The sequence below is a fragment of the Barbus barbus genome, assembly GCF_936440315.1.
Source record: "Barbus barbus genome assembly, chromosome: 24".
NCBI lineage: Eukaryota > Metazoa > Chordata > Actinopteri > Cypriniformes > Cyprinidae > Barbus > Barbus barbus.
In genome coordinates, this window is record NC_136752.1 from 19,407,864 (window position 1) to 19,420,029 (window position 12,166).

Consider the following 12,166-nt stretch of genomic DNA (forward strand, 5'->3'; position numbering starts at 1 on the left):
TATATTATGTGTATTCCTGAAAAACTTTGTTACAAAAAATAATATTTGGAATAAAATAAATGCAATTAATAATGTGGTTTGAGGTTAATTAATAAAGCTCTTGGAATTAATAAATGTAATGTCAACATTGGTGAGGCACTGCCTACCCTGCCTACCCTGACCGCACCTCCCTGAGAGAGCAGACAGTTAACATGTTTATTATTTCTGTCTTACAGTCATTCATAGAAATACTGGGATAAAAGTTTATAGTTCGGCTACAAACATTGATGTCTATGGTAGCGATCAAAATAGAGCCACTCATCTTTTGAAAGTAAGTGAAGCTTCAAATAACGTTTGTGTCGATTGCATCGTTTCGCCACTAGGTGGTGACAAGTGACTTAAATTTATTTGTCATTGAATCATTCATTCGAGATTCTTTCAAAAACACTGATTCATCCATTAATGAAACAAGTGAGGTATGAGTGAGTCATTGAATCATTAATACAAACCAGTTGTTCATCATTTTAATACTAAAAATTGGTGTATTAAATACACTATATTTTAAATACATATACCCCGGGTTTCACAGACAAGGCTTAAGCCTAGTCCTAGTCTAAAATGTAAGTCTGAGCTGTTTCAACTGAAATAAACTTGCACTGACTGATCTTAAAATATATCAGTGCCTTTGTTTTGTCTCAAGATGCACACCAGTAATGTTTTTTTCCTAAGCATGTTTATAAAAATTGCTTAAATGTCTTAATTGAACTATGATCTAATCCTGGCTCAATCTAAACCCTGTCTGTGAAACCGGGCCACACTGTATTATAGATTAAAATGTTTAATAATTAATTTAAATTAAACCCTTTTAAATAGACTTCATCAATTCATATTTTGTCACACATTATTTTGTTTAGTTCAGAATCGTGATCTCTATTTGAGACAAAAATAATTGTGATTCTCAATTTATCCAGAATCGTGCAGCTCTAGTCAGGTTCACTGAAATCTACTGAGAAATCTTTTGGTCACAATTACTTTTAGTCTAAGTTTAATTGTAGATTCTTCTCCTGTATGTATGTATGTATGTATGTATGTATGTATGTATGTGTGTATATGTTTTTTGTATGTTTTTTTGTTTTTTTAGATTTTTATTGGCCACTCCTTTAAATTTAACCCAATTCTGATTTATTTCTCAGTTGCACATGCCAAAATAACAAAAGGATTATAAAAACAAAATTTAAATAGTTCTTATATGTAATCAGACATACATTGCATCTTGGATGGGAAAAAAAAATGTTGTCAACCGTCTTAAGTTCAAATTCAAATATTTTTAGAGGGGTAACAAGTAAATCAAGAAGAACTTGCACTTCACAAGTAACATCACTGCGTAGGAATCTTGCCTCCCCCAAGCTGTTTGTTTGCTTTTTAACTGGCCATGGTGTTGAAGCGACAGGTCTGATAGGTGTCCGGGCAGAATGACCTAGTTGAGCAGAGGTTGAGCTGGTTCTTTTATTTTCTTTTTTGTATGTCTTGTCAGCCACTCTGAAACCCTCAGTGAAGGCTGATGGGAACATCTATTTTGTTCCCAGTACACACTCTGTATCACTGCTTGCTCATGACATCTGTGTTTGTGAGAAAGTGCGCATCAGCAGTTAAAAAAAATAAAAAAAAATAAAAAATTATATAATATATATATATTAGTTCCAGGACTTCTGTAAAATGCATTTTGTTGTGCGATTTGGAGATTCTTTGTTTAGTAAAAACTTATCTTGCCTTATAAATAAACTAAAATAAATTAAATATGTAAAAAATAAAATAAAATAATTTATAATGTAGTTTTAAAGGAGAATCAGCAAAGGCTACTGAATATAGTTATTAAATATCATTATGACAGAATATTGATAGAGATATATTATGTTTGGATGAAAAAGGCCCTCTAACACAAGTGGTGGACAGCACAGTGGAAAATTTGAGTTCAGACCCTCAGTTATCACGGTAGTAATCTTCAAGCCTCTTTTCCTGCAAGTAAAGCATTTTCGTCAGAGAGAAGCGCTGTTTTTAGGCCAGGATGTTTTTTCTGTGTGTTTTGTCTCTGTGCCACTCCATCCGTCTGCTTTAGCGCTCAGTGCTGTGTTGGTAAAGTCCGGAAGCTTCCAAGTAGTAAATCAGACAAGGTGCTGTAAAAGTGGAGCCATCCAGGACAGAAAGAAGAATTCACTCACTCACACACACACACACACACACACACACACACACACACACAGTGTGCCCACAGTTGAAGTTATTCCCATATGAACACACACTGGCCAAAGTAAACACACATACACAGGTCTGTGTTCTGTATCATCAGCAGCAGGGCATCAACTGCCCCATACCCACAGGGCACATGCTCCCATTGGCACACATTGAATCATCTGTACACACTGCTGCTAGCCGTGTCATCCAAAACACACATCCACACAAAGAGATGCTCTGTGTCTGTGTGCACTCACTCACACAGACCCACACTCACAGCATTCACAACAACCCGTGCAATAGTACAGATTTACACTAGACAGACACTGCACCTCTTGACATAGTTTAGTTCAATGTGTGTCAATATTTATACCACTATATGGGACATGTTTAAGTGTAGAGCTAAAAGACAACCACTTAATGACTGGCTATATAAAGTTCATTGTGACGTCCAGCAGCTTGTGATTGATGAGCGACTGTGTGTCTGTGATTGTATGTGCATGACTGGATTTGGCCCTACGCACGCTGAAGATGAATTTGGCTTAATAGGCAGCACACTGTCGCTACTGTACACACCTACACCCATATATACAGATCAACCGAGTGCATACTCACCAAAAAAAAAAAAAAAAAAAAAAAAAACGGTTACGAGATGTTGAAGCATGATAATGCAGCTACTCCCTGAACTAAAAATGAATCTGACAGAACATATTCAAGCCCTTTACAGATGTTAATCAACAATGGAGTGATTTAGAAGAGAGACTGAGTGATTCCTATAGAAAAACAAAAAACTTTAAATCAATACCACCAGTCCAAGACCATCAGAAGTGGCAAATTGTAAACTTCTTCAATATAAGCACTAGGCTGCACATTTTTCTAATACAATTTCTCTCTTATTTTGATGAGAAAAAAAATTGTATGGTTGTTTGTAGGACTGCACAGTATGCCATTATATTTGCTAATATAACTATAAAATAAAAAAATATTACTACTATAACTATAATTAAAAGAAATAAAATAAACAAGTTACAAATAAATTAATGAATCAAAATTTAATAAAAATTATAATTTTTTAATTATTGCACAGCATATTTTTTTATTACTACTACTACTGCTAAATAAAAATAATAAGAACTATTATTAATATAATATTTCACTATTAAAAAAATAGTATTTAACAAAATAAAATAACTAACTATCAAGCTTTCATTTTGTTGTTTATTTTGGGTTCATATGGAACATCTTTTACTGTGACACCGCAACACTGAAAACACAAAATCAAGAACAGCGTCTTTACATACTCAAAGATGCAGTGTCAATATTTTTCACAATGAGCGAAATCGTTATTTAAATTTATTTTGATTAATCGTACAGCTGTTATAACTTACGCCCTTGACAAGTAAAATGAGGCAAAATGCTTCAATGTCTCATGGAAATGTCATTAGCTTTGTTCCAAAATCTTGAATGCTCCACTTTTTGCGCTTGGAGTATGGTTATTTAGCTTAGCACCATGCTCATATCAAACTCTACTGGAAACAACTAAGCATCTAACAGCAAAATAAAGCAGCTACCACAGTAGAGCCTTTCAAATCAGTCACTTCCATAACTGTTAGCATGCAGCCTTAAAAGGTAGCTCACCTATGCAGGCAGATAGATCATTGCAAAGTTTTGAAATAATTTTGTCAGAAAAAGAGATATAGAGACAGACAGAGATGTAGTGGGATGGGACAACAACATTGGGGGAATAAACAAACTGGAGGAGGCTAATGAGGTGTTTTACACAAATTCATACAGAGTCCCAGTGTGCAGGGCAGGACACACACAGTCAGGCTGGCAGCAAAAACGCCTGTATGGGTGGATGCGGTCGGCTCATGGGGAGAGTCTTGGCTCCTACTACCCAATCAGGAGAGACGTTTGGTTGAGGAACAGCTAGAGAAATTGTCCTTGTAGAACCAGACTAACCATTCCTACTGCTCTATAAAACACACATATATACACACACGCAGTGTGTGACGCTTTGTGGGTACACTATTCCAGTATTCCAGCTGTGTGGCTTCTACCTGGAAATACCAGTCAGAGGGAAGGAAAAACATTGTTTCTCTTGCTGGAGTAAACGCTTTTAAAGCAGGTAAGTATTATATGTCAGTGTCATGACAGACCAGGGCAACACTGAGCTTATCTTTGCCAATTGGTAACACCTGCCAATTGGTGTGTGTGTGTATGTGGATTCCCCCTCAAACAAAGGTTCACTTCCATAACATAACCTACTTTCACACCAACAGGAATTAAATCAAAATGCCACAACATGCCTTTGAGTAAACCACAACAACTAGCCTGAGCCTGAGAAAGAGAGGGACAGAAGAGCTTAAAATCATTAAAGCAAAGGGTGCCAGAGTCTTGACTAAAATGACTCTTATGAGCAATTACAGAATTAACATGTTAAAGTAAAACTCCCCAAACCATATCAACCAAGTGTGGTGGAGTAACTCCCACTACTAAGTAGCCTAGTTTCAGTAATGTGACAGTAGCTCAGCCACATGCATTTTGATTTAAGAAATTGCTATTATATAAACAGTATATTAGTAAATATGCAATGCATTCATATATAAATTAATACTTTAAATAAATAAAAATAAGAGAAGCCATTCAGCCTGATGTTTTCTGTCATTATTCCACCTCCAAAACCTATACTCAAGCTAAAACCCAATAACACAAACAGCTTTCCACAGCCGCATTGTGTGGCTGATAGAGACTCTCTGTCTGGCAAATGGAATAAAGGAGAGTGTCTCTGTATGAACAGCTATAAAGACAAATGACAAAATAGCAACATAGCTAGCTTGTTCTATGTAAAATGAGGGGGTTTATCTATTCAACACACTGAGTCGAGGATGTTTTCTTAACTCTTTGTCATCAGGGTAGCTCTTATAAAAGCACAGAGAGGAAGAGTGCTGAGCAAATGTGGAAGCCTGAACCAGCTCTGTCAGCTCTCTGTGGAGATATCTGAGGAAATGAAACAGAAATCAAACCTCAAATCGGACTCGGGAATGTCTAGGGCATTTAAGTGTGCCTCAGACTAAACCAGAGAATAGAAATAGAGAAGAGAAAGTAACAGACAGCTTCAAATAGCACACGGACTTCACCTCTGTCAGAAAGGAAGAGGTCGGCTGGCAGCAAAGGGGAAACCAAGGGCCTCATTTGATGCAGTTCAGGATACAAGTCCGTCACTGTGGATTCCTGCATGTGCTCAGAGATTCATTCTGTCCAAGTATGAATAGAACACAACATTCGTGCCTCACTCACAATAGCCTTCAGTGTTGCCTCTGGTTAAACCGGTGACCTTTCCTCTCTTTTGGGGTGAGGGGAGAAAGCCAAGGGCACATTGCCAGCTTGGCCTCTAAAATAGGGTTACGTGCCTTTGGGAGAGAGGTTAGCTGGGTGACACTGTTTATGGAAATTAGTGAGAGGATACGAGGAGGAAGAAAAGCATCAGAATGAACACAGAGAAGACTGAAAGACAACGACTGGCAGTACTAGAATTTTAACTTTTCCAAGTGCCAAAAAATTCAAAAGGTCACGCAAACGCCATGTTTCTCAAGGCAAAGCTGAAATATCAAGCCATTAACGTGGCCTTTAAACCACCAATCCAGAAGATAATCACCTGTTACTGCCCTCAGGCTGGACAGCAGCCACTCAGCTTGGACAATGAATATCCCAGTTCTGTTTCACAATTTTGATTATTTCAGAATGGATTTAACCCAGACAGTGTCTAGAAAGGGCTGTGTAAATATGAAACAAAAATAGTGTTATGAAAAAATAAGTAAATAAACAAATAAAAACAGCATATAGAAGAATGACGAGTTTTTAAAACCATCTGCGTAACTAAAACTAGTTCAACTTGTGGAGACTTGCAGAGCCCCAAAACAAGCATGTTTTTCCCTCACTTGCACATGGAATGCAAAACACCACCTAGAAAATTCCCACAGTTATCCATATCATTCCTCTTCCCATTAACCGAATCTCCCCAAGCCAGCAGTCACTCCAACGTCCCCATTTCCTTTCCATGATACTCCAGAGAATGGCCACAAGACCAGCAAGACTAAATACATAAAGAGATGACTTACTTGGCCCACTTGACACTTCCTTCTGCCCCATTAGCCTCAGACCAAACCCTCCTTTGACAGTTATCACCCTCTGCTCAGGATTTATCACAAAGTCCTTTGATGCATCACACTGACATATTCTGAAAGGGGAGACCTATTTTTGCACTCAACTCATTGTGATATCTGACTCCCACTGCATGGGCTTTATCTTGCCTTTGTTGGTGGCTATCTTAAGTTTGTGCTAATTAAAGGGGCAGAGATATGGTATTGAAGTAAAGATAAAGCGCACTCTGAAAGAACCCTAGCATTGAAGAGGCATGAATCCGGATTACTAAACAAACACAGCTGAGTCGCAGTGCTGATTTAGGTGGGACAGTACAGCCAGGTGTTGTGCCGTGCTCAGCCCTGTATTAACCGGCTTTAGCTTTAGTACAGTTTACACAGAGCAGGTTGTGGAGTAGGATACAGGATATGATGAGATGGATATAAGAGTGAAAAGATCATATAAAAAGGAACAGTTCACCTCAAATGATAATTCTGCCACTGGTCATCTTTTGTTTAAAAAAAATAAAAAAAAGTTTCATATAGGTTTGGAATGACATGAGACTGAGTAGACATAAATAATCTATTTTGGGATGTTTTGCAGTAGAGGCAATGCTAGTTCTTTGCAGTAGCAGTGATTTGGTGTAGTGATTCTTGACAGTGATGCACAGTGGAATCATTCCAGAATTACGAGAGAAAATCCATTGAAACCATTCAACACAATAGCGTACCTAATGTTCTCCAAACCTTGAGAATGATTGGTTCCTGTCTGAGGCCAGCACTACAGCTGAGCATGACTTTCAGAATGTTTTCTTTCTTTCTCTCAAAATCCCCTCACTGGACCGTGCCAGCCCCAGCTGCATGTTATAATGAGTCCAGCGGTTTCTTAGCAACCCTGGGTGGCCCACTACCCTATATCCCAGGGAACATAGACGCTTTGAGAGACAGACGAGAAACTCAGAGCACTGACATAACCGCAGACAATCCAAACACGTATGGAGAGAGAGGGCAGGGGTGAATGCATTTGTCTTCATTTTGTAATGGTGTAAGACAAGCGTTTCCTTCTATTAGCTCATAGGTTTACAATGGCCATTCTGTAACACCAAGTGATGAAAGAAATAAGTGAATTTTGTGATTAGCTGTGCTTGTGGAAGGGAAGGGAAACTATTGCGCTGATTTATGACTAAAACAACTGTTACTGCAATAACAAGTAGGCCATACAGTGTTAATAGCTTTAGCATTCAATTTCCTTATTAAGGCCAAACTCAAGTGTATAAAACAGTATGTAGGTCAGAGAGTGAAGTTTGTTTTACCCCACAATCAAAAATTATAAACAAGATGATTTTTAAGAATTAAAACTACATTCTTTACAGAAAAGCAAAACAGAAATTCTGCAGAAAATATTTCAGGTTAAAGGCAAACTCAGCATTTTGTTTGTTTATGTTGCAGTGGCTGAGATGATAGCTGACCATGTGACTAAAGGGCTAAAACTTTTTAAATAAGAAAAAACTTGCAAATTCCACCTGACCCAAAAACGTGTTTCACAGTGCTAATGACTGCCAGATTAACTCATCTGGTTTAAATGCCAAGGCAGTAAACATGCCAAGATTAAATAAATCCATGGTGAAAGTATTAATAACCAATTCTTAAGAATTATCTGGTGACAAGGCGATTTAATGAAATTGTTGGTCATTCTAGAAGAAAAACATCCGGAGGTGTACAATTCAGGCTGTATGTGCTATAAACGTTTGAGGCTGAACTTACCATGTCTAGCTCTTGAGACACTTGCCGCTTACGTAGTTCCTCCATCCGATCGCTGACGTCGCTGAAGTATGTGTTGTAGTACTCCGAGTACTCTTGTGCCAGGTCATCTATATTACCCAGAGAGCCATCCTACACAAACAGAGACATAAATGAGAAAAGCTTTGATGGCTTTTCATTTAAAAAGACTAAATCTGATACTTTACAATTAATTTCCATCTCTCATTATTAAGCCTCCCTCCCCTCACAGTCTCAGAAACACAAACAAACAGAAGCGGAGCTGTAGGAGAGCTTCATTAAAAACTTGTCATTGGCACACGTTTTTTAATTAGGATCGCAAGAACGGCGCCAGCCAAAAAGGACTTAACACACTCAGAACACATTGCACACATCTGCTGCGACGAAGCAAACAGTCACACACAAGCTGAACTCACATTCCATTATTTTCACTCCACACGATACTCTGGGCTGAGACCACAGGATTTTTGCGAATTTGTGGGGTTATAATTTCCATGCTACTGGTTTACAAAGTTGTTAGTTTTTTTGAGATGGGTTTCTTGTGCCACTTATATGGGCCAAGGATGCACCATTGAGTGGCATGATTTTCCAGAAAAAAAGTTTTAAATTTATAAATCAATCAAATAAAATATTTTTGCAACCTTTTTAGTGGTGGGGCCAGAGAACATTTTTACAAGGCATGTATAAGTTTTTACGTCTGGGTGGCATTTTCTGTGCAACACTTATCAACTCAACACACACAAGTGCATAATGCCACTCTTACTGCCCAGCCCTTACGACCTCCCCTGACCTTTGCAGCTGTCTAGTTGCGAGTGCACATATTCAACTGTGGTGCTGCCTGGCTCTGGCTTCAGCATGAGTGAGTGTGGGTTTATCCTATTTTTCTACAAGCTCGTGACATACACGTACAGCAAATGACCTCAACACATACAATAAGAAGGTCCTTTACTCAAAACTAGAGATTAGCTTCTTTCAACGTCTTTAGAAAACTATTAATACCCCAGCAGCTGCAGGTGGCATAGTTTATTTTCCTAAATAGAAAAGTTTGTTATATTTAAGGGCATGTTTGTGGTATCCAAGTTCTAGGATAGACTGGATCTCTCCTATTGCTGTACTAGATGCCCTTTAAAGTCCTGTTGAATGAAAAGTCAAACACAAAGGCCTTCTTCCTGCTCAGGACTGTGCTGACAAACACATATATCCTGTCATTGTGTGTACGGGCCAGAGGTAGGAAGACCAGGGCCTCAAACACACCCACTGGTAAAACTGGTGCGTATTACAAACATTGGCTGTGCTTGTAAACGTCAATAAAAATCACTTCAGGCTAAGGACATACAACTTATGATAATGCGGTTGAGATCTTTGAAAACTCATTTTTACAGTGTAGTTTGAGTTATAAATAAACCATGTCTAATAAATAATATTCAAAGGGTTAAATTTAAAAGGTTCTCTCGTTCTCCACAAAATGCCTCTTAACCAATCCGTTCCAACAAAACTCCACACAGATGATCTCAGAATATTGAGACTCCCAATGGAACGCTGCTCTCTGTGAGAAATTCCAGCTTTTGCATTCCGATCTGCTGGACTGCAGAGCACCTCCAGCTTTTAGACAAAACATGATGCGAATGTGAGATTTGTTGTTAGATGCGTAATAAAAAAAAAAAAATAATAAAGTCACATCCTCCTTCCTTTGGGACACTTGATAAAGAGAGATAGAGCAGCTGAACTAAGACCAAATAAAAACTTTACAACAGCAACTAGGCCACAGACTTTTTTCTTTTGCCATTAGCCAAGCTTTTTCAAGTACATAGCGTTGGTTGGGATGGTAATGACAGATGGAAGGGCCAAAACCTTCATCCAAGAACTTATTCCAGTCTTAAACTGGTCTCATAACTTTAGATCATTTTATTATATAGAAAGCAAACCCTCAAGAAAAAGAAATCAAGAAAAAAAAGGGGATGCATGGAGGAAACCACTTCTTTATTTATAAGAATATAAAAATACATTTTAACTTACTCAAACCAGCAATTTGGTAACCGCAATAAAAAAATATATAGCTTAAAATATATATTGATATATGACACATATTTCATTCAGTGTATACATTTAATATCTTCAACCTTGCTCCTGGGGACCCACTGGCAAAGTTAATTTCCAACCTACTACAGGTCACCCACCCTATAATTTTTCAAGCCATCCTGAAGACCTTGATTAGCCGGTTCGGACGTGTTTGATTAGGGTTGCTGCTAGACTCTGCTGGACAGTGGGTCCCCAGGAGCAGAGCTGAAGAGATATATATATAGGGGGGAAGTCGTGGCCTAATGGTTAGAGAGTCGGACTCGTAATCGAAAGGTTGCGAGTTCGAGCCCCCGGCCGGCAGGAATTGTAGGTGGCTCTCTCCACCCTCAATACCACGACTGAGGTGCCCTTGAGCAAGGCACCGAACCCCCAATTGCTCCCCGGGCGCTGCAGCATGGCTGCCCACTGCTCCGGGTGTGTGTTCACGGTGTGTGTGTGTGTGTGTGTGTGTGTGGAATTGTTCACTACTCACTGCTGTGTGTGTGCACTTGGATGGGTTAAACGCAGAGCACCAATTTCGAGTATGGGTAACCATACTTGACAATACGTCACGACTTTATATATATATATATATATATATATATACATACACATGAGGAACAGGCCATCAATCTTTCGTCTATCTTCAGGCTTAAACTGAGCAGCAGTGGCCTTTGATCTGAATTAGTTCAGCTCCATCTGTATAGCACATGCCTCCCATATTCTTATTAACATTCCACACATTCCTGGCCACCGGTGAGGTAATGCTGCAATCTTCTACTTTAAAAGTGAGTGAGTGTGGGTCTGCTGCTTCCAGCTGGGCATTAACTGATGGACAAATTCAAAGCTCACGCCTCATCTGTCTGCATCTGTAAGAGGATGTAGAGGACAGAAGATGTTACCAGAATGTAGCTCCACATGAGCTGAGAGCTCTTTAAAAGAATAGAGGGAATGCGTCTTGTTTCGCGACATGAATAACTGTTTGAGCACACAAACAGCAACACCCAAACACTGCTATCCAGCCCATTTCTCTGTCTGTAACTAGAGCTCCAGAGTAAACTATTTCCAAACACAAAATAATAAGGGTGTGACGAGACACTTAGCCCACGAGACGAGACACGAGACTGAGTTCATGAGAACGAGACGAGATTTTTAGACTTTTTTTTTTTTTTTTTAAATCCTCAATGATTAAATATATAGGGAAAAATAGTCTGTTATTCAACTGAAAAACACAAAATGCAAAAAAAAAATATTTAGGTGCATTTTGAAATCAACCTGTACTTTATGAAATTAAACTTCTATTTTAATGAGTTATGTGCAGTAATAAACAACATGTAAACTAGAGCTGCACGATTCTGGATAAATTGAGAATCACAATTTCTTTGAATAAATTGCAGATCATAATTCTGAAAAAATATATATATATATATTAGACAACTAAACAAAATAACGTAATTTACTAGTGGTTCTGACAAAATGTTCATTGCTTAAGTCTTTTAAAAATATACATTCATTTGAACAAAATAAAAAAAAAATTAAATGATGGAGTCAGTGTCTCAGTTAATAGACTCGTTTCACTATTGAAATCTCCTGAAGGAATGATTCAATGTCAAATACATTTTTTAAACGTGTTGTCGCCACCTCCTGGCTGAAGATAAGTGTTACAATACAAGTGTTAAGATACTTTCGTTTTGATCACTACTATAGACAAGTGTTTATACCCAAACTATAAACTTTTATCCCAGTAGGCCTACTTCTGTTATTTAAATGTCTGTAACAGAAATAATGATGTGTGGTTGAAAAGACTGTTTGTGTTGCTCTTTCTGGATCAGCAGCAGCATGAATGCAGATTTGAATGTCTTTAAGACGCTTCCGATGTGAAACAGGTGTTAGTGGAGTTGTTAGTGTGAGCAGCGCATGTTTTGTCGCCACCCATATCAGTGAAGAACAGCATTCACATCGGAAGCGTGATGGTC

The 12,166-nt window shown here is 38.3% G+C and overlaps 1 protein-coding gene across 7 annotated transcripts in view; it reads right to left on the reverse strand.

The window, feature by feature from the left end:
- sash1a (SAM and SH3 domain containing 1a) overlaps positions 1-12,166 on the reverse strand; it is a 233,123-nt gene that overhangs the window by 31,714 nt on the left and 189,243 nt on the right. For all 7 annotated transcript variants that reach the window (XM_079375670.1, XM_079375669.1, XM_079375668.1 and 4 more), the window contains exon 2: positions 8,118-8,246. In XM_079375670.1, the coding sequence (XP_079231796.1) occupies positions 8,118-8,246 (129 nt within the window). The remainder of the gene's footprint in view (positions 1-8,117; positions 8,247-12,166) is intronic.